At 42.6% G+C, this 22963-nt stretch overlaps 1 protein-coding gene across 4 annotated transcripts in view; it reads right to left on the reverse strand.

Annotated features, from left to right (window-relative positions):
* aus (argus) overlaps window positions 1-22401 on the reverse strand; it is a 30426-nt gene extending 8025 nt beyond the window's left edge. For 2 of the 4 annotated variants that reach the window (XM_001358025.5, XM_033379491.1), the window contains exons 1-4: window positions 22308-22401; window positions 15816-17058; window positions 9759-9906; window positions 7329-7570 (exon numbers count right to left, since the gene is read on the reverse strand). In XM_001358025.5, the coding sequence (XP_001358062.5) occupies window positions 7329-7570; window positions 9759-9906; window positions 15816-17058; window positions 22308-22391 (1717 nt within the window). In that variant the 5' untranslated portion in view covers window positions 22392-22401. The remainder of the gene's footprint in view (window positions 1-7328; window positions 7571-9758; window positions 9907-15815; window positions 17059-22307) is intronic. The other 2 variants (XM_015183080.2, XM_033379494.1) reach the window with 1 other exon arrangement.
* Window positions 22402-22963: the final 562 nt, after the last annotated feature.

A 22963-nucleotide genomic window follows, 5' to 3' on the forward strand; every position in this document is an offset into this window, starting at 1 on the left:
ATATACAAAGATGTGTACAATATATATTTTTGGGTAAATATATATATAATTTCTTTTACTTTTATTTTCCATTGTGTTTTCTTTTTTTTTTCGGTTTTCTCATTTGGAGCACAAAATTTAGCTGAAATCCTTTCTTTTTGTTGATATCTTGATATTCACGAAATTGAATTAGAGAAAACAAAGTGTGACAGAGAGTAAGTAAAAGTAATGAGCGCATTGCTTTCTATACAAAATGTGTCTCGAATTCGCTTTCATAGGCTCTACAAAAACAAATGAATTTTCCTGTTTTTATTTCAACCTTTTTTTTTTTTGTTTTTGATGCGAAAACAGAAAACAAAAGCGGGGAAATGGTGGCAGGATCTGGTGGATTGAGGTTTGAGGTCCGGGTGGATGTTGAGGTGCAGTTGGGGGGTGGGGTAGGGTAGGGCGGACAACTGAAGGAAACTTAACAAACCGTTAAACGAAATTTGAAAGGCATTCTTCGAAATGGAATGGGCATTGGGGTTGTACAATACGATTTCCAAGAGCTGGCAGACTTGATCTGATTAGGAAAAGGAAATGCAAAGAATTATTCCGCAAAAAACATTATCATACAATAATAAGGATTTACAAACCGTTCGCTCGGATCACAATGGATTTTTCAAGTTTGAAAGTTTCGAGTGAAAATAAATAATGGGAAAACTTATCGATATGGATATGGGATATATTACAAGTGTATTTATGTACATATTATTCATGCACGGCTACCAATCTTGGAAATCCTACTTTCAGCTTCGTCGGGAGCCGAAGATCGAGTGTTTTTTTTTTTTAGTTTTGTTTTTGTTTCGTTTTTTTTTTTTTTCTTCGCTCGCTCATGGTTTTACTGTACAAAGTTGATGATGATTTTTTGTTAGCAGTGGATTAATATAAACATTAATAATCATAATCATGTACAAATACAAAGAGTTATATTATAATATATCAAAAAACAAAATCAAAGCGTCTCAATCGGTGACAACGAACAGTATCTCAAAAGTAAACTCAAAATCAAATCAATCGGTAGTAAATATGTATGTAAGTATGTATGTACCAACAAACAAACAAACACAATTAAATATCTGTACAAGAGAATATATGGAAGGAGACCATTATTTACAGCGTTGTGTGTTCTTGTCATTGTACGAGTACTACTCCCACGTACTCGTTCTCCCATATAACATATGTAGTTCTTCTTAATCGAGTTTAGTTCTGCTATCAATAATTCTGATTGCCTGACATTGCTCTATAAGTATTCTGCCTATTGGAGGATTCGAGGCGGCGAGTACTAGTAGCAGCCCAATAAAATGTGGTTTATGCTCCTCTCTACACTCCCCAATAAGTCGGGCAAGGGCCGGGGGAGCCGGGTACCAGGGCCACAGACACGCAAAAGGACACAGGGGGCACGTGGGGGTGGCGGAACAATGGCAGAGCAGATAAGTGAGCAGAGCATAAAAATAATAAATAAGTATCAACAAAACCCCAGGAACCTAACCGTAACAAAACAAGGCATACAAATTAAGACGAATGGGGTTTATGGCACGACTTTTATATGCATATACATATACCTATATATCTAGATACTTGCATAAATATATATATATAATAGTATATCAACCAAATTGACAATGGAGCCTGGGTAGAGCGGAAAACAACCAAATAGATGGAACAGAATAGGACGGGACGGCATCGAATAGGACCAGAAACAACGGAGCGACAACAAATTAATAGAACAAACGAGAGCGAGGAATGGGAACGAGACCGAGAACGGTAGCGGTAACGGTAACGGCAACGGCAACGACAACAACGAGAACGAGAACGAGCAAAAAATGAATGAGCACACATAAAATATTGCATAAATAAATGAAATGAATTGAAATGAAAATGGCAATGTGAAAATATACATATACTCGCATATTTATGTAGGTACACCCAACACGGTCAACACAAAAACAACAATTGGTAACACCGAAGATAGGCCGTGCCAGTGCCAGTGCCAGGGAAAACACTCGAAATTGGCTGACACCCCGGGCGCCGCTGACGCCACTGTTCCTGGAATCGGAATCGGAATTGGAATGGAAATCGTATGCGAATATCCGACTCGAGGTCTGTTCTGTTCTGTGTTGGGTGTCCCTAGGTAAATACGTTTTTATATATACATTTTGTATATATCATATATATGTATGTACGTACGCTTCGAAAACTGTACCGACTCACGCAGGGGTTGCCCCAAAAACCAAAAAAAGAGGGAAAAAGTGGGAAAAGTGGGAAAAGTGGGCACATGAAAATGCCAAAAACTATATAAAATAAAATAAAACTCTGGGTTGGACTGCCTGGTCTGACTAGGTGGGGCCCGTGGTGGGCCCTCCTCCTGGCTAACAAATTACCCAGTCAACGTACGGAAACGTACAGGTCGGATCGGGGCCCGGGAATGGCAAGCAACGGATGGGATGGCGATGGCGATGGCAATGCCCCTCGTGTGTGCGTGCGCTGTGACTGTTTCTCTCGTTGTTTTCTGTTGTCAGGAGGCATAAAAGGCATGGCAAACATTTTTACCGACATTTGATTAAATTTAAATATCCTTGTATCCGAAATTGGCTAAAGCATGTCCCGTTATGTTATGACACCAAATAATACAAGGAAAATACGGCCAAATGCTCGGCAAGCGGCACAAGGAACAGAGAATAATACTCATGGAAAGCATTTCGGGTCTGCAAAAAATTAACGTGAAAAGCGAACGAACCGCAGAGGTGGGCAGGATGGGGGATTTTGGGTAGACCCGTGGAGAGCTCTGCTCAATTGATGATGAGTGGTTCGTTCCCCGCCGTAGTTTTGCTTAATTATTTTAATTATTTTTATATACCGCCTACGTTTTTGCACTTGGCGCCGCGCCGCGCTGCGCTGCACTGCAATTAAAACGCTATGCGGCCTGGCCTTCATCATTGAGTGCCCTGCCCGGTGCTCGGTCTCCGCAACCTTTAACCGTGCCGTTTTTCCCCTCATTGGTGTGGAGTGGCGGCGAAATTGGTATGCAAATGCTGGCAGCCCATCACTGGCCATGTACTACTGCTAGTCATAAGCAAAATGCTTTGGCCAAAAGCGCTGGGAAAATAAAAACGCTGTGAATATAATTAAGCGGGGTCCGGGTTGGGGTACTGTCTGCCTGAGAGCTTGGTTGGCTACTAAACGAGTGGGTACCCCCTTTAGGTAGCTCTACTCGAAAATGCAATTTAAACGGCAGCTAGCTGACGGCTGCCTTTTGATACCCATAATGCAAGAGTTAAAGCAAAAGAATCGCCCATTGGACTGGGAGAAGCACACAAGCACAGGGGGATATACGCACACAATCCTGGCACATCCTTTGATGCCATGCCCGACACGAGTGAAAACGACACTACATTAGACGTAGACCAATTAACAAGGCTTTTCCTGTTAATCCTGTTTGTACATTGTGCAAGTCTTCAGTAATTGAAACTGTCGACTGTCTAAGTCCAATTATCTGTACAGACTGCCAGCCCCGAACGTACGAGTAATTGTATCTGTATCTGTATCTCTTTGTGTGGCCATAAAAAGGCTATCTAAATTGAATGATATTTCATTAGATTGTTGTTTAAAATCTCAATTTAAAGCGTATTAAATCAGCTTCAATGGCACGGAAGGAGTACATATTAAGAAATCTTTAGCCCAGAGCCGAGAGCTGCTCTTTTATGCAAACATTCCCACCACAAACACACACACCCAAGCAAACATCGTGTGTGTGTGTGTGTACTTGTGATTGTGTGACAAATCTAAACAAATAATGATTTAATAAAGAACACACACACGCAGTTCTATTGTGCCATTGATACTATTGTTTTACGGTCTGCTAATCAAAATGAACTCCGCTCCGCCCCGCCCCGCCCCGCCCCTACCATCTGTGATCTGTTTGGGGAACTGCCTCCAGTGCCTCCTGACTGTTTTGCTGCCTGCTTCGAGGCCTTTGAATTATAAATGAGACCTAAAACTCTCGTTTAATATTTAAACAAAATCAAATCAAGGAAAAAAGGAAGGCAGGCAGGCAGGCAGCCAGGACAGCCAAGACAGGCAGTCAAACAGTCAGACATTCGGTCGGTGCAAGTGGAAATATCAACTTGAAAATATCAAATGAGAATGGGGTTTGGGCTTGGATTTGGGTGGCTGTTGGGCGTGCCCTGAGTTGGCGTTTTCCAATTCGAGTCCAACTGTCTGGCTGCGCTCTGGGCCAAGAGCTCACGGTGATGTGGATATGGATGGTGCCAGTGCCAGTGGCAGTGCCAGTGCTGTTGGGTCGCCACTTAAACTAATTTGATTTCTATTGAGGCAAACAAATAATAAATAATGAATTTACATTTCTATGCGTGCCACCAGACCTTGCCACGACTGAGCCGGAGTGGGAGTGGAGTGCAGCACTCTCAGACTGTGCTGCTACTTGCATTATATGTCAGGTGCTTTCCTCCTGCTACGACAGGTCTTAATTGCATCTTCTTTTCCGTAATTAGGTGCACTGGAGACGCAGCAAAAGTTCGCTACCTGATCAAGAACTAAGCGGATTACAGCAATTACCAACGAATTACGAATATGAGATGTCACGGATATGCATATGGATACAGGTACGGGATACAGCCCTTCAAGTGGGGTGACTGAACCTGGGGAGTACTCGCACAAAAGCATATTCCTAGATACTTGGATGGAGTACTCAACTTGCTCGAAATAAAGACAAAACACTTTGACACTTGGTGTCGCGTTTCCGTTTTCATTTACTCCGATTCGACCGACCGACCGACCTATAAATAAATCATTTTCCCGGTACAGACCGAGTGAGTGGGTTGATGGAACAGCAGATGATTTGAATGTGAGACCAGATGAAGCGAAAGAAGCACAGCACAAACTTGGGCGGACTCCAAGGTACTGACTGGCATCCTATTGGAAATATAATCATCTAAAAGTTGAATACATACGGCCTATTCCCTGGACTCTGACGCTGACGATGACTCTGGGTCGTGTTTCTGTGTCTCTGGTGTGGTAGGGGGCGGGGGTCTAGGGGTTTGTCTTGAGAGAGAGTGGGAGATGAAGTTATTTACAAATGAGTGGATGGGTGGCTGTCGCTCCTCTGGGGTCGCAACTAAATTACAAGCTTGTCTACACGAACGTGTGTGTGTGGGTGGGTGGTTGGGGGTGGGGTGGTGTCTTCATCACTTCGATTGGGTTTGGGGGTTGGGGGTGGTTGTGTGGTTGGTGTTGGTTCTATATACATTAAATATATGGAGCAAACGCGAAACTTGGCTGCGGCTGTTAAAAATGTACAATAATTTCAAATATGCAAATTTCAAAAACCAAAATCCAATCAAATTTCTCTGTGCGCGCAGACACACCTCTTGTTTTGTTATTAGTATTCATCTATTGGTATTGGTATTTTAATCAACATTCACACACACACACACACCTACACAAACACTCGTGGTATTCACATCTAAACTTTGAATTGTTCTGAATTGATTTGTTGTTGTTGTTCTTGTTGTTGTTGTAGTTTTGGTTTTGGTTTCGGTTTCGGTTCTCTTTTTTTTTTGGGTTTTCTGGAGTTGCTGTTGTTGGAGTTTTGTTGAAAATATTGAATTAAGGAAAATATACATATCATATAAATATTGAATAGAAAGTTTGCAAATATATATATCGGGATAATATATATGTATATATATGTAAATGGTTTGTTTTTTGTAATAAAGAAATATATATATGGAACAAACAATTTGATTTCTTTAAACAACAGTCTCGTGTTTTTTTGCATTTTGCAATTGCATTTTATATATTTACAAAATTTGATTTGTTTCGGTTTTGTTAATTATTTACAGTAAAAGTGAAAACGGAAAACTCAAAAACAAAATTAGACAGAGAGAGAGAGGGAGAGAGAGAGAGAGCGAGAAAACCAAAGTTCTTAACTAGTTTTCTGGTTTCCTGGTTTCCTGGTTTCCGGTTTCGACTGTCGCAGGGTTGGGTTCTGTCACTCCGAATCTATAGACTGGTCTATATAATGGCTAACTGGCTGTCTAACTGGCTGACTGTCTGGGCTCTCTTGGGGCTTCAGTTTCTAATTTGGGTGCCTGTTGGGAGGGGTTTAATCTGCTAATCCGCTAATACGCTTGCAAATCGCAACTAAGTAGCTTAATTGGATTGGATTGTCACTAACGGTATGATTAAGGTTTAATATTAATATTTGTACGAGTAGTTTAATTTGTATCTTTGTATCTTTGTTGTTGTTTTTTGGTTTTTTAAGGGAATATGTTTGAGGAAAATATACATTTTGTTCATTTGGTTTCTTTTGATTGTTATATATATATATTTTGTTGTTAGATGTACACTTTTAGTTGATTGATCGATTGATTGATTGATTGATTTGATTGGTTGATTGGTTGGTTGGTTGATTGGTTGGTTGGTTAGAGTGAGTTCGAGATATGCAGAGAGAGAGAGTGAGAGAGAGAGAGAGTGAGAGAGAGAGAGAGAGAGGTAGAGAGAGGACCCTTGCCATGACAAAACGTAAGTAAAGTAGAATTATTTATTCATTTCGTATGCAGAGTAATTGTTGTTTGAGACTATTTACAAGTTTGGTTTGGTTTTTGTTTTTGTTTTTTGTTCTTTTTTTTTTTTGTTTTGTTTTGTATAATTAACCAAAGATTGCATTAAAACTTAAAATAAATTAGGCCAAAAAAAACCATAAAAAAAAGAATAAAAATAAGAATAAAAAAAAAATAAAACTTAATTGTAAGTACCAAAAGAATCGATCAAAATCCTGCTTTTGTTTCGTGTGTGTTTTCACTAAAGAGTGGAACAATTGAGAACGACGTGTTTTCTTTCAGCTTTTTTGCTTTTTCGATTTTTCGATTTTTCGCTTTTCAGTTGATCTCTTGGACGGAACGAAAAACTTTTGTATTCTCGTTCTTTTTGTGTGTGTGTGTGGGGGGGGTGGGTATGGGTGGTTGGGGTTGGGGGTGGATGTGGTTGTTGGGGGGGTGGTAAATGAAAAGAGCGCTTAAATCATAAGGTCATATGTTAGTCATGTTTTAGAGGTTAACTAAGGGAATGTAATGTAAACGAAAGAATAGGTGGAAACGATAACGGAACAGATAACTGGTATATTTTGAGATAGCGAGTTAGGAGATAGAGTCTTTTGTATTTTTTCGGTTTTAGTTTTTTGGTTTTTTTTTTTTTGCTTGCTTTTTTTTCTTAACTTATTTAATAGAGTGAGAGAGATAGAGAGAGAGAGAGAAAGGTAGAGAAAAAAGTATAAAATTAATGCTTACAATCATTCATATCGTCATTGGATCTCATTATGTACTGATCCGATGATGATAGTCTTGAATGCCCGTTCGTATTGGGATGAGCTCCCCCCCTATGATCACTTTGTTTATTAGAGCTACGCATCGCCAGTGCAGATGGGTTCGACTGATGCATATACATACTATCACCTTCGCACTCACTTTCTTTATACTGGAGCACATTCGTATGCTTCTCATAGATTACCAGGCAACGATGACATCCTTTCCTAAAAGAGTTTATTGTTTGCAACGAAAAGTATGTAGTTTTGTATTTGGTATTTGGTATTTGGTATGGTATTGTATATCGGTATAGTATGGTTATTAATCATGTTTCTTGTTTAGTTTTCTTTTCATATATGTTTATGTAAGACTCGGTATATTCCTCCATGTGTACATTGTATGTGTGTGCAAAACTCGGAGGCGTCACCCCGCCGCCTACTCTCAAATGTCTTTTGAGTTATCCCAGACCCGAAACAGGATCTTTATCGGTTACGTAACTCTGGTTATATTGATTTTGAAAACAGGTTTCGGGCTTGGGTTTCGGGGCAATGGTTCTTGGAAAAGTGATTACTAGGTTATGATGTTATATTTCGAGTATAAGGTAATCAAAATGATCATTGAAAAACGAACTCAAAGGACGTACACTTAAGAACGTAAGAAACTCACAAAATATATATATATGTTTTTGTTGAAAAAGTGATTTGTAATATATTATTCATATATTCATAAGTGGAAAAAGTTTCAAAAATAAAGAGTTTTTGATTTGGGTTCTGTTTTGGATATTTTTGGCTTTTCGTTAGTTTCCTAGTGGATACGATAGTACGAGCACATGGCACTCGATATGTTTACGATACTTGATTAAAAATATTATCTGTTATACGACAAAAAACATTTACAAAACGTAAGGAAATGGCATGGAATGGTATCGAGAGCTGAAACTGGAGCTCCCCAAAAAAGGGCAAACATATTTTTCGTATGCAAAGGAAAGGAGGAGTTTTTTCTTTGTTTTTTTTTTTGTTTTTTTTTTGTGGAAGAAAAATCAAAAAACATTTTCACATTTCAGCTACAACGGAAAAACTTAGCTTACGATTAGGATTATTCATATGTTTATTAAATATTTATAAGCATGAACAAGGCAAAAAGCAAAAATTACAAACAAAAAAAAAATAAAACTCCACTGGGGGTTTCTTTCGTCTTATTTCGCATTAAGGAAAGCAGCTTTAAAGGGGGTTTTTAATTGTTGTTTGCTTGCACATTTTCACATTCACATTCATACGGAAGGCAACAAAAGAGGAATTCGAGTTCGGGAATGGAAAGCAATTTTCTTTGAAAATTTCTTTGGTTTTCGTTTCGTTTCGTTTCAAATGAAAATGCAGTCGAAGGAAAATGAACAACATTCGTTGTGGAAAGATAGTTAGAGATTGGCAGATTGGGTTTGGGTATAGGCAAAAGGCAGTTTTCTAAATTAAAAAAGAAGAAAACTCACAATATGGATGAGGGGGGGGCGGTGGTACGGGTAAAAAAGTTTGATTTAGTTTCCAGCACATACACATCTCTATATTTATCTATATGTATGAATGGATAGGATTGGATGGGTCCGTACGGCTTCACGACTGGGCTCTTGTCAAACATCCGAATTACGAGCATCGCGCTCTGCCAAGACAGCGCCATTGACATGGAGAGGACATGGCGGCATGCGGCATGGGGCATGCGGCATGGGGCACGGCGGCAAACAAACCCGTTTCAAAGGCAGAAAGTTAAGAGCCGAAAGCAGTCGGAACAGCAGCTGGCAAGGGAAAAGGGAAAAGGGAACGGCGACAACGACAACGACAGCGATAAGGTTGACGACAGGTTTTAGATGGTACTCGGTACATATAATATGTATGTCTATATGTCTGCCTGTCGCTGATGTCGCTGCTGTCGATGCCTCTATCCTCCATCCTCCTTCCTTCTGTGTTGTCTTTGTTTGTTTGCTGCTCACTGGCTTCTTTTTAATGAGGTTAGTGCTGCATTTTCATCACCATCATTGGGGTTGGGGGTAGGAAAAATGTTGGATCGCAGGGAGAGCCTTACCTTCCACACAGTTTATCAAACAAACACTCACACACACACACACACACCTTTTTTCTCCAGTGAGAAATGAAAACTTATTCAATTATAGTCACTTTTCGACAAAGAACGAACAAAATACAAAGAAACAAAGATATATATACGAGTATACATATGTACATATAACATGGAATCTTCATCTTCATCATCATCATCATCACATCATCATCTCTTCGTTTTTTTCTTTTTTCATCATCTTCTTGGGGGTTTTTGTTGATTGGCAGCCAATCGTTGGATCGAGTATTACGGGTTCGGAGATATGTTAGCATATTGTTTAGCAGGAGGCCCTGGACGGCGGGTACTTACTCATCGACAATCAGATATTTGTTACCATCGTAGGCCGTACACCTGCCGCGGTAGCTGAACTGCGATCCCTTGATGTGTATCGACTGCTGATAGCCGGACAGGAACCAGGATCCCTCCCATCGAGCCGGAAATGTGCAATTTGTGGGAGCTGCAAGCCAAAAAAACAAAACAGAGAAAGTAAAATAAAAAGAAAAAGCATCATAATTTATTAATACAAAAATGCACAACTCAGCCATTAATACATTAAGATATTATATTCCAATTGAGACCCCAAGGGGCGACCTCAATTGCGTTCATTGTTCATTTAACGAGGGAGGGAGAGAGGGAGAGCGGGAGGGAGAGGGAGCCCCAGATAAGAACCATAAAAGAGCAGCCAAAGCAATCTTTCGCCTCAATGAAATGCGTTAAATGTACCAGTACTTACAAGCACTTCAAATATTCATATGTACACCCGTAGATACTCGAATTTTGTACAGATTTCGGCTATTGCTTGGCCACACACTTTCTTGGGCTTCGGCTTTCGGCTTTCGTCCGTCTAATTGTATTGTCAAGTTTGGTGCCAAGATTTGTGGCTTTTTAATTTGTAAATTGTTTCAATTATTATTATGATTGTATTTAAGTGCGTGCGCATAAGGGGCCACAAATTTACGACCCTCTCTAGTGGGGTGGGTACGTAGGGATGGCGGGTAGGGTAGGGTATGCATCGGCAAGGGAGGGAGGGGAGGGGAGGGGATGGGATGGGAAGGGCATGGGATGGCAGGCGCATAAATTGAACGTTGAACGTTGAACAAGCAAAGCAACCAAAGACGGCTCGTAATAATAATGTCACACACACACACACACACACACTCGCTCACAGGCGGACAGTGGGGTGGGGTGGAGGGGGGTGGGGTGGGGTATGGGGTGGATAGAGCCAAAACTACCAAAATGGCAATTGTGAATATTAAAAAAAAAAAAAGTACCAAAAGAAGAGAGAACACTTCTGATCACCGAATTCTGTATGCCCTATATACTGCAAAATTTCCTAGAAATAAATACGATTTATTTGTTTCGAATAACAGGAGCTAAGAGACGGATTTCTTTCCTTATGTAACGCCGATTTTGTTGAGGTAAGAACCTTTTTTACTAGCTTTTTTTAAGAAGAGTATCTTCGGCTTAAATACATGTACAATCCATGTACTTCCATGTAGGGAATCTCAAGGGGCATTCGTTATACGGAAACGTTGTGCAGAATTTGGAACTGGAGTTTTCTGGCACCCAATACGTTATATAGAAAACTTCATGGTAGGGAAGTTAGTAATAGAGAAGTTCGACTGTTTTTACTGTATTGTTTGCGGCTCTAAAGCGAAGGTTTTTAGTGCCCTTTGAGGTGCGCCACCAGCTATGCATTTTTTATAATTTAAGGCTTTAAATTTCTTTAGATAATCCAGGATTTTCGCTAAGAATTGCTCTCTTTTTTTTTGTGTTTTCTTTATAATATCTTGGCTTAATATTTCTTTAGATATTCCAGGGTTTTTGTCGAAGAATTGCTTTCTTTTTGTTGTGTTTTAATTACAAATTAAAGCTTATATATTTGGGCTGCTTGACCAGATATCTTCGCTCTATATTTCTATAGATAATCCTGGATTTTTTCGAAGATTTTTTTTTGTGTTTTATCTATAATTTAATGCTAATATTTGTAGACTGCTTGACCCGATATCTTCGCTTTATATTTCTTTGGATAATCCTAGATTTTCTTTAAGAATTGCTTTCGTTTTATGTGTTTTATTTATAATGTTATGCTAATATTTGTAGACTGCTTGACCCTATATTTGGCTTAAAATTTCTTTAGATAATCCTAGATTTTCGCTTTCTTTTTGTTCCCAGAAATAGACAGACTTTTGCTGCCGATCCAGTACAAGAAATACTCGCTGGAATCTCTGGTATACAAACATCAGATCAAAATTATAATACCCTCTAAAGGGCATACAAAGGAACATAAAGGAACGGAGCAAAGAAGAGAGAAGGGTATAGGGGTACAGGGGGGTGGGGTAGCGAGTCAAGCCCAAGTATAGAGAAAGAAACGTAACGGGAAAGTTAGCTAACGGCATGCCACATCAGGCACACACACACACACAGAGACAGAGGGCCACACAGGGACAGAAGAATAAGTACTACTACGAGTATATCCCATACAATAGGAACAAGGATACATATAGAAAATGGTAAAACCACCCTCTGAGCGAACACATACATATATACATACATATATAGCTTAATGTTTGGGCACGATTGGCAGTGGCAGTGGCAGTGGCAGGGAGTTGGGCGCTTTAGGGGTGGCACAAGCACAGTCGCAGTCGGAGGAACCAAAACGGAGATGGAGATGGAAATGCTGATGGTGATGGAGGACCAGAGGACCGGAGGACCGGAGTCGGACCGAACCGAACCGAAGCGAAGGGAACGGCGGCTACGCATTCAAATACAGAGGAACTCCCAAGTAGAGACGAATGTGCGCACACAAAGTGAAGCCGAACTGAGAATGAGGCAGGAACAGCGGCAACACGGTGCCGTGCCACACACACACACACACACACACACTCTAGCCCGTACTCTCGTCCTTACAGCGATACACATTTTATTTTATTATTCCTTTCCTTTCTTTTATTTTACTTTACTTTTTTTTTCTTGTTGATTTTTGTGTTTTTTTTTTTTTGTTCTTTGTACCCCAGCTTTTATTTTCCTTTTGTTTTTACATTTGCGGCAAACAAAAGGTACTCATGCGCAGGATCAGCGCAGGAGCAGCGCTCTGAACTCTGAGCCCCGACTGAGCCGCAGCTCAGACCTCGAGACCTCTGGCCGTAGCCGTAGCCGTAGCCGTCGCCGTGGCTGTAACTGTGGCTGTGCCTGTGCATATACTTGTGGCTGTGACTGTGTGCTGTCCAATGACTTGTGCTTTTTACGAGGGGGTATTCAATGCTGCCACTGCCACTGCCACTGCTGCTGTTTCTGGCTGTCATAATGCGGCCCCATACGCACAGCAGGGGGGAGGGAGAGATTGTGTGAAAAGTGTAGCACACTTTGCAGGGCAGCCACCGCCCCGAACTCGGAAGCCAGCAACCAGAACTGAGAACTCAGTACCCCCTCTAACCTCCCCGCCACTCCACGAAACGCGTGGAATAATTGTTTCGCCAATTTCAAGTACCGTGAATAATTTTCCAACATGATTCAATACTTTTGCCTGAGTGCTGCAGGCTGATGCTATTGTTGCTGCCACCGATTCCGATTCCGATTCCGCGGCCCAACAGGCACGTTGCCCTTCGCCCTTAATTCGCTACCCCTGAAATATGCTGCAGGACGACTGGGACAAGCATAAGTAAATACGAGCTAAAAGCAAACAGAAAGACAGGACGGACAGACAGGCGTACAAATGCGTATAGACAGTTCGAGGGGATCGGAGAGACGTGTATTTTCGGTGTGTCTGTGTGTTTTCCGAATGGATTAGAGTGGGCTCAAAACAGAAGGAAAACAGAAAAAGCATAGGAGCTTAGAATTTGGTAGGCGAGGGGAGGTGAGGGGAAAGAAAATAAAATTCAGCTGAATTCTGAAAGAGTTACGCGACCCCGTCAATGGGGCATCGGATCCCCCATAAACCGACAGTAATCAGGTGCATTAATCAAATAAATCTCGTGTAGCTTGTCGGGCCACTGCATTAAGGGACTTTACCGAAACATTGACACGTGCATGTGTTTTGACCCCGAAAGAATCTTGTCGAAACTTCACAGAAAAAAGCCCCTCAATTTAAACATTTACATTTAGTTTTAGTTCTAAAAATGTATAACACTAAATGGGCTCCGACAGTGGGTTTTTACGACAAAAAAGATTGCACATGAAAATATTTCATTTTATATTTAAAATAAATATATACATATAATATTTTAAATAAATTTATATAATATTTAAAACAAATATATACATATAATATTTTAAATAAATATATGTACTATTTTAAATAAATATATGTACTATTTTAAATAAATATATATATTTTAAATAAAATATTTCAATTTCATAAAACTTTTTTGTATGTAATTTATATTCAAATAAATTATTCAATATTAAAAAAATAATATTTTAATTTTCAATTTCATTTTAGTTTCCTTTTTTCGTTATTTGTATTTGTGTTATTTAAAAAAAAAAACTTAATTCCTTTTAATTTTTTTTTTTTTTGGTATTTGTATTTGAATATATTTTAATATATTTTATAATTCAAATTAATATATTTCATATTTAAGATAAAATATTTCAATTTCATTTCAATGTATTGAATATTTAAAATAAATGTATGTAATATTTAAAATAAAAATATTTCATATATACATAAGTAAAATATTTTCATTGAATATATTTCCCACAAATTTAATGTACTCGTTTTATATTCATTTTAAAGTGTTTTATATTCAAATTAAATATAGAAAATATTTTAAAACAAATTATATTTCATTTTAAATACATTTTATTAAAAATATTATATATTTAAATAAAATATAGAATATATTTCCCAAAAATGGATATACTCGTATTATATGGATTTTTCAGTGCTTTATATTTAATTTAAATATAGAACACATTAAAAAGAAAATAATTTTTAATAAATTTATATTTAAATGAAAGTGAACTCTAATAAAATTTCACAAAACTTCACCGAATATATCATTTAAGTACGTTTAAACTTCTTTGTACTACGCCATTTATGTGGGAGTGAGTATGCCCGTAATCAGGGGTGTGAGTATGGAAAATGAATAGCGCCATATTAATTATGAATCAATTTCCCGACGCCCTACTCTATCATCATCTTGTCGGGTGGTGGCTGCTCTGTTCTCTGTTCTTGGCTCGGCTCGGTTCTGTTCAGTTCTGTTGTGTCCCTCCTGTTATGACTGGCAATTTCCTCGTCTGGCAGCAATCGCTCCCAACATACACTTATCTTATCTATCCAGCTTGATCTATAATGACAACTTGAACGCGCTAACAACTCCTTAACCCAATTATAATGCCCACACTTATGGGTGTGCACAATTTCAAGTGTTTCCCTTTTCCATGGAGTTCGGTTAGGGAAAGGGCCACCATTACTGGACCTGGTTAGGAGAGGGGGTGGACCACCCCTATTGAATGGATTTACGCACACCCCACACACACACACAGACAAAAACATAGATACAAAAATACTGTTCATAGAACTCAAAGAGCATGACGCTTTGCCCGGAGACTCATTTGCGTTTGCGTTTTGGGCTGGGACTGGGACTGGGACTGGGGCTCTGGATTTTGGACTTTCGTTGTGTAGCCGTAAAACCAAGTGCCAGAGGGACGGACAGACGGACGGATAGACAGTGCCGGGTGTGTAGGAGGAGGGGCAGGGGCAGTGGCAACCAAAATGCTTTTGTCTAACTTGAGTGAATTATGGTCAGCGGTCGGTTGGTCGGTCTGTTGGTCGGTCGGTGGTTGGGCGGCGGCGGCGGCGACGGCGGTTGTTGCCTGTTTGTTTCGGGCAATTTCCGTACAATTTGCCATCTTGCATGATGTTGTTGCCGCTCCGGCTGTTGCTGTTGCCGCTGCTCCGCTATATACATATATATTTGTGTTGTTTTTCTTTTTTTGGGTAAATTCGCTCAGGGAGAAACAGTTGAAACGCATTATACGAACGCAGATCTGCGGTCACAAACTACTTATGGATTCAATTGAGCATGACTTAGGGGAGGGGACGGGTGTAGGGAGGCAGAGTGGATTGCTGGGGGTAGTGGCAAGTAGGAGAGGCACACGACAGAGCAGGGGGCATGTGGCAAGAGGTTGCCAGCTGACGCTCTGTTGCCCGGCTACAAATTATGCCTTTAAAATTAAATGAAATGTTTGTGGATTGGGGAATTTCGTGGCTGTGGCACCCGAGAGATGCTCGCTGGATGGGGCCTGGGGCGGGGGACGGGGTGTTTCTTGGGCGAAATTATAAATTCTTATCATAGCGCTACTTATCGCGGCATGCGGCACGGGGCATGGGGCTGTGCCCCAGCTGCACTCTACTTTACTTACCATCTTGTCGGCCGCCCCAGCCACTGACGGACGTGGCCAGCACCAGCATTAGCAGCGGGCCAAGCCAACTTTTTGTCGATGTCATGCTGTTGCTCCTCGTCGTTGTCCTGGCGGCCCACTTGGAGTGGGTGCGCGAGTCGGATGAGGCTTTGTTTGCTTGCAAGACCAGCTGCTGCCACAGGAATATCAGCCACGTAATGCTGCTGCCGCTGCCGCTGCCGCTGGCAAGTTGCTGGGGCTCTCCATTCTGCTGCTGCTGCTGTTGTTCCTTCTCTCGCTCCAGACTAATATCACCGTTATAGTTAAAGCACCTACATTCATCATACTCATAGTCATTCTCCTCCTTAGCCTGCTCCTCCTTATCATCATCATCATCAGCAGGAGTAGATGCTGCCGCTGCCGCTCCTGCTGCGGCGTCTTCATCGTGCGGCAGCTCTGCGCCAGTTGTGGCCCACCGTGGCACCGTGGCCACCTCTGTGCTGGTCGTTGCTTGCGAATTGTATTCCCTCAATGTTGTTGCTGCTGCTCTGCTGATTGGATTTACCTTGGCCAGTGTGGCTGCAGACGCATGACTTGGTCTTTCGCGTCGCATTCGCTCACGTCGCCAGCATCGCTGGTCCGACGCCGTCGCTGCCGCCGCCGCCGCGGGTTCCAGCTGCCTGTGCTTGCCACATTCCAGGGCTCTGCTGCCACCACCCACAACAGTTGGCACAACTAATTGCAACGTCTGTCTGAGATCGGTGCAACCATGGTGCTCCTCCTGCTGGAGGAATTTCCCGGTTCTTGTCGGTGACGGTGCAGAGAAGGAGGACATTGTTGCCGTTCCCGTTGCTGTGGTTCTGGCTGTGGCTGAGGCTGTGTCTGTATCTGTAGCTGGTGTCAAACCCGACGCTGAAGCATGTTTATCATAATTTTTATATTCCCAGTAATGCTGACAACAGCAGCTGCCGTGGCAGCTCCTCCTGCTATCGCTCCTCGTCTGGCAATGGCTACGGCTATGGGTCTGACTCCGACACTGGCTGCCGGCCGCAGGCACATGCTTACATGGATAGCAGAAAGGCGGTAAATAGATTAACGACGTTGTTCCTGCTCTCGTCTTGGATGTGGATGTGGATGTAGATGCGGATGTGGACGTGTTCCCGCTGAGGCCAGAGCTAGAGCTGGTGCCCGCCGCTATCCTGTCTGCTGCCTGCATTTGTTGCCGCTGCTGATGCTGATGCTGATGCTCCTGGTGCGCCGTATCCTGTGGGGCAAGCGACACGAGACAAGAGTGGAATATTTTATTATTATAAAGTACAAAAACATGCTGTGTGTGCCACAGCCAAGCAAATATGATATAAGGTGGCAAAAGGCAAGGCTCTGGCTCTGGCTCTGGCTCCGTCGCTGGCGACTGCCTCGAATTTGAATTTTAAATAAAGCGCCACCGCATCGTCCCAACGACTCGACGCATATATAAATAATCCCCACAAAATTCATTGTTCATCGGATGGCATCCGAATACAGTTGCCTGCCCCACAAAAAGAATACCAAAACTTCCTCGGCGGCGCATTAAAAAGCAATAAAAATAAATATGGGCTCTGGGAAACCCAAAAAGACGGAGACTCCCAATCGAAATAAAATGCCCGACGAGGCGTAAATCAAAAATCACGCGCTATAAAAAAATTAGACAAAATTTATACGCATCGATATATCGGTATACAAATGTCTGCAGCGCCTCCCCCTCCCCCCGACCTCATCAGCGCCTCTTCCGCTATTATATTTTCCTGCATTTAGCGCCTCCAGCCAGATGGGGGGGAGAGCGAAGCCAAGCAAACGGAACCCCAAACAACCACTTGAGAGTTTTTTTGTTCGGATTCTGCTGCGTGTGCCCCAAGCGGAAAAGACCATCGTAGACGATCGACCACCAGCACGAGGGTCAGCCTTAATTTCCATATTGCATGAGAGCTTTTTCAGCTAAATAATGAACAGACGGGAGTGTATGAATTGATCAAAACTAAATTGGTTGCGTTCACGATTCGTAGAGATCAGCGGTGCTCCCGTAATGGACGCGAAAAGTGCTAAAGAGAAAGCCCGAGAGTGCAAAGACAAAACACATGTGGGTTTACAGCCGAGAGTGTGACTGAAGGGCATTCGAAAAACCAATACATGTCCTGTACATGACCAGGCAATGTCGGATTCGAGAGTGGGACTGAGGCTGCTTTGGGCCCGAAAATGCAAAACAAAACACATGTGGAGTTGGAGCCAGGAGTGTGACTGAAGTGAATTCAGAAACCAATACATGTCCTGTACATGACGAGACAATTTGGTGTATAATTCGAGACTTGGACAGAAAACAAAATAGATGGCGCTACAAGACAAATTTCTGTACGACTCGAGACTGGCACCGAAAATGGGACCGAGATTCGGACACATGAAACCAAAAACAAAATACATGTGGTTTGCGGTATTTTTTTTTTTAAGATGTTACACTGCTTCCAAAATTCAAATATACGCTGTTCTAGAAGCCTGAGTTCTAGACCCAAGAGACATATTTTTTTGTAACTTTTACAGAACTTTATTCAATGGCTTTCTATCCAAAGCGCTTCCGTTAAGGTCTACAATCTCTAGAAGAAGCGTCGAAGTGGAAACGACTACAGCCTGCCGGAAAGATGGTGACTTTAAGAACTTTCTTTGGGCAACTTTTCCAATCGATAATGTGCTAAATTGAAACACACATTCGGGACAACCCACACGAAAAGGGTTTCGAAATTGCCAAAAGCTTTTCCTGATCCCAGAGTCTCAAGAATCAAGAGCCCATGATGTAATGTGTGTCCCATGAATAATGCCACGAAAGTTTCGTTCAAGAATTCAGTATGCTCCAAAAGAATCTAAATCAAAGAGCGACATCCAGGCCCGTGCGAAGGAGGAGGCATAATGCAATTTTGATGTTGTGTAAGCGCTCCTCTTAGCCCATCATCTATGCTAATTAAGTTAATTAAAAAGTACCAGCAAAGTATTTGCACTTGGCCAACTTCACTTCACTTCACGTCATAATCAAAGTGGAGGCGGCGCATCGAATGGAAAATGAAGCCCAAGTCATGTCAAAATGCTCTTAAAAAGCCAGGGCCCCATTCCCATTCCCATCATCTCACCAGAAGGGGCCCCAGATGCTGGGTGTATGCCAATGACGACGGCATACAGTGGAGAGTCTTTATTTAAAAATGAAAATGGAGAAAAAAAGCTGACAAAAAAAAAACGAGGCCAATTATAAGCTTCATCATTAATTTGAATAAAATTAATTTTTTCCCCCCCCACACACACACACACACATAGAGCAGGAAAATGCCACAAAAGAAATGTGCCACAATAAGAGAGAGAGAAATGCTCCAGGAGGAGGTGCTGTGTGGCACAAACGGACTGAATGACAGAAGGAGGCAAAGGCGGGGGAGGAGTCGAAGTCGGAGGCACGAAATGACAGCAGACGGTGGCAAATAAAACATTTAGGCGGAATTATAATTTTACTTTGCTTATTTATAATTTACGTTTAAAATGTGAAACACCTGACAGCTAAAGAGAATTTATGTTTGCATGTTTTCCATTAATTTATTTTTCCAAGGCGCAAGGCGCAAGGCGCATGGCGTCCCCCCTCTTTCCTTTCAAGGAAAAATGCCCAAGACCAAGTCGAGACTGGGAACTGCACGAAAATGCACAGAGGCCCGAACAGCAGGGGTTTGGTGGATGGGAAGACGTTGCACGGCACAGACAGAGGCACGGGCACAGGCACGGGCACATTTTGCTATCACGTTTGGACTATAAAACAGAAACAGCCCCAGCTACAGAGCCCTGCCTGATGATGTTGTTGATGACGTGGAGCGGCGCTACGAAGCAGCCGCCAAAAATGGCAAACGGGTAGTCTCAGGTCCCAGGCAAGAGGAGGAGCACCAGCCACAGAGACGCAGAGAGGGAAAGACGGAGACCCGGAGACGTCTCGACGCAGTGCAAAAACTTGTCAAGTAAATATAAACGAAATATGTGGCACGGCACCCGTTCGCCGTTCTCCGTTCGCCGTTCTCCGTTCGCTGTTCTCCTTTTACTTGCTTTATTTTATTCCCATTTTATTATTATTTTCGCCCCGGACTGGCTAGAAGAAGATGCCACAGACGCCACAGCAGCAGTGTGTGGCAGAACCAGCAGCAGCCGAACACATAAAAAATATTTTTATGCAACATTTTTATGATTTCCGTCTGGCTGTGACACGAGCACAGAGCGGCTTGGCCACAAAGAAACATTGTCCATGTCCCCCCCCCCCCACACCCGTATACCGTATCCGGGTATTCCGTGTCCAAAATATCTCCTGCTTCACCTGCTTTCAATTAAACGATACTTTTCTTTTATGCGACGGCTTATTTCTCATTACGATTGCACTGTTCTCGGTTTTCCCCTTTGTTTGCACTCAATGCTCATTTCTTTGCGAGAGATTCCCCCGATTCCCCGACTCCCCGATTGCTGGGGGGTTGAGGCTGGCGTGTTGACGGCCTGCCTGATGTTTCCCTCAAAAGGGGGTTACGGCCATGGCTGTGCTCCCTTGTCTCGCTTCATCAATCATTAATTTCGTTTATTTTTAGTGAAAATAATCACTTTGGGCAACATATGTGACCGAGCAGCAGCCGTATCTGGAAGATGCGCATGGTCCGAAACACCTCCGTGCAATTATCAAATGGACTTTGTCCCGGTCCCAAGCCCAGTCCCAATCCCAATCCCAAACCCAATCCCAATCCCTGGGACACGTTGCGTGTTTTGTTGGGTTAATGTGTGTGAAATGACTTTATTGGTTTTCAGGTGGCATGGTGTGGGTCTCCGTCTGCCTCTGTCTCTGGGTTCCGGTTTTCGGTAAATGATGGCCTTGCTTTTAATGGACACATGTGTATCGACACTGCCAAGGGCGGCCAGACTGGGGTTAAGTGCGGCTTAGATGGGGATAATAACGCAGACATACAAAGAGCTTTGCCAACAGAAAACAATTGCTGAACAATTTGTTCACATCTGATATTTAGTGGTGGATACTGTAGCCTTGCTCTCCATTTTACGAGTATATCCACAAAATCAATTGCACTGGAAGAAGGCTTATAGATTTATATCTCGTAAACAACAGCCTTGCCACTCATACTAACATACAGTTCTGTAAGCATTCGCATTAGCTGATGAGAGTGGTTCCATCTAAAGGGTTGGTTACAACCAATAAAAATGGTTGTTTTCTTCTTTCCCATAATATTGGAAATTGTTTATCGCACATTGAACCCTCGATAGTACACTCGTATTACAAAATATTATGGAATATTAATACAATCATTCGTCGGCCTTTGTTCGCTTCATTCGTAGGAGTCTGTTTGCTTATGGGAAATTGTATACAGCGAAACGATATAATTTGCATCATTCGATAGTGTTAAACAAAGGCTTCCACTCATCGCATTTCGAAATTCGTGGTACACGTAATACAGGATGGTGACACAGCTGTCCCACCGGATGGAATGCATTCGCATTCGTAACACTATCGCGCAATTGTCAGCGAACGCTTCCTCAGAAGTGTTGGAATCTTTGGTCATTTCAGTGACTAACCCGCCTAGTCTTATCGCTTTTTCTAGTGCAACATACAATTGTACTATGCCATGAACCAAAAATAGAAAACTCTCACAGATACACATGTATAGATACAGAGTTACGCACAACTTTCCACACCCAAATCCCACACGCACCTCGAGGTAAATTAGTCAACAACTCCGTAGTGAAAGAGGCGGAGAGTGGCAGAGCCAGAGCCAGAGCCAGAGCCGGAGTTCCGTTCCCGGGGCAATTCTCCTAATGCAATACATTTCCGCTATGCTGCGGGCTGCGGGGTCGCCTGGTCGCTGCGCTATCGGTTGAATCGTGCATACCAACATGATTTTTATCTATATGTCGATAACATAAATATGACGAGGAATGGGGGCCTGGACAGAGTGCAATTGCAGTGGTGCGCGCACCTCATTGAACTTTTCAGACAAACACAATTTGTCCGATAAGGAAAAAACGTCTACACGACACCAGGGACGAGGCGGCAGGGCACACGAGGCTAGGCGGAAGGTGTGTGTGTGTGTGTGTGTGAGTGTGGAGGGTATAGAGAAGGGGTGGCTTGGTTTGGAGGCGGGGTTGAAGCGGCCGGTCGAACGGCGCGCGCACTAATGGCCACCATTAATAATTGAAAAACTGAAACAGTCGGAGCATGTGAGGAGTAACCGGAGGAGGCAGTGTTGGATGGTGCCCCATCGTGGGGGGTGTGGAGATGGAGATACAGATACAGTGATGATACAGCATGGTGCTGAGGTAGAGGCAGGGCTAGGGGTCGACAAAAATCTATAACCAAAAAAGTTATGAATAAGCGAACGAGCCAGCCAGAGAGGAGGCGAAGCGAGAGCAGGGCCAGGCCAGCACAGGCCAGGCCAGAGCACGAGAACCGAGAGTCAGTCGAAAGCTACAAACCTGTTCTATGCTGTTTTCGTTGTTGTTGTTTTTGTTGTTGTTGTTGTAGCTGCTGCTATAGTTGTAGTTGTAGTTGTAGTCCATGGCGACTCCAATGGGCTGGTGCTGCTGCTGCTGCTGCCGATGCTGCGACGCTGCAGCGACGTCGACAACGACACGGCGACAATGTTGGAGCTCCTCTTCTCGTTCTCCTGGTTAGACTCGTTCTTATTGCTGCTGCTGCTGCTTCCGCTGCCGCTGCTGCTGCTCCTTGATGATGATGATGAAAATGCAGCAACAGCAACGTCCAAGTCCAAGTCAAAGGGAATCGCGTGCGAATCGTAGCCAACCAGCATTGGAAAATTTACAAAATTCCTTCTTCGGTTGCTCTTAGCTGGGGAAGCTTTCAGTTTTGTATCTGTATCTGGGCCTTATTGTTGGTGTGATTTTTAGACGAATTTTCCGCTGCAGGGCAGCAGCCAGAAGAATCGCAAACGCGCACGAACCGAAACTGAGACCGAGACTGAGACTGCGACTGAGTCTGGAACTGTGACTGCTCGTGGGTCGTGGTCGTGGTCGTGCAGCAGGGGGAGGCGCACACAATATTGGAGCAAGGTGTTTCCAAACACACAGAGAGACCGAAACGAAACGAAACGAAACCGATGGCAAATATTCTC

This window comes from Drosophila pseudoobscura, chromosome 2 (genome assembly GCF_009870125.1).
Source record: "Drosophila pseudoobscura strain MV-25-SWS-2005 chromosome 2, UCI_Dpse_MV25, whole genome shotgun sequence".
In the NCBI taxonomy this organism is placed as follows: domain Eukaryota; kingdom Metazoa; phylum Arthropoda; class Insecta; order Diptera; family Drosophilidae; genus Drosophila; species Drosophila pseudoobscura.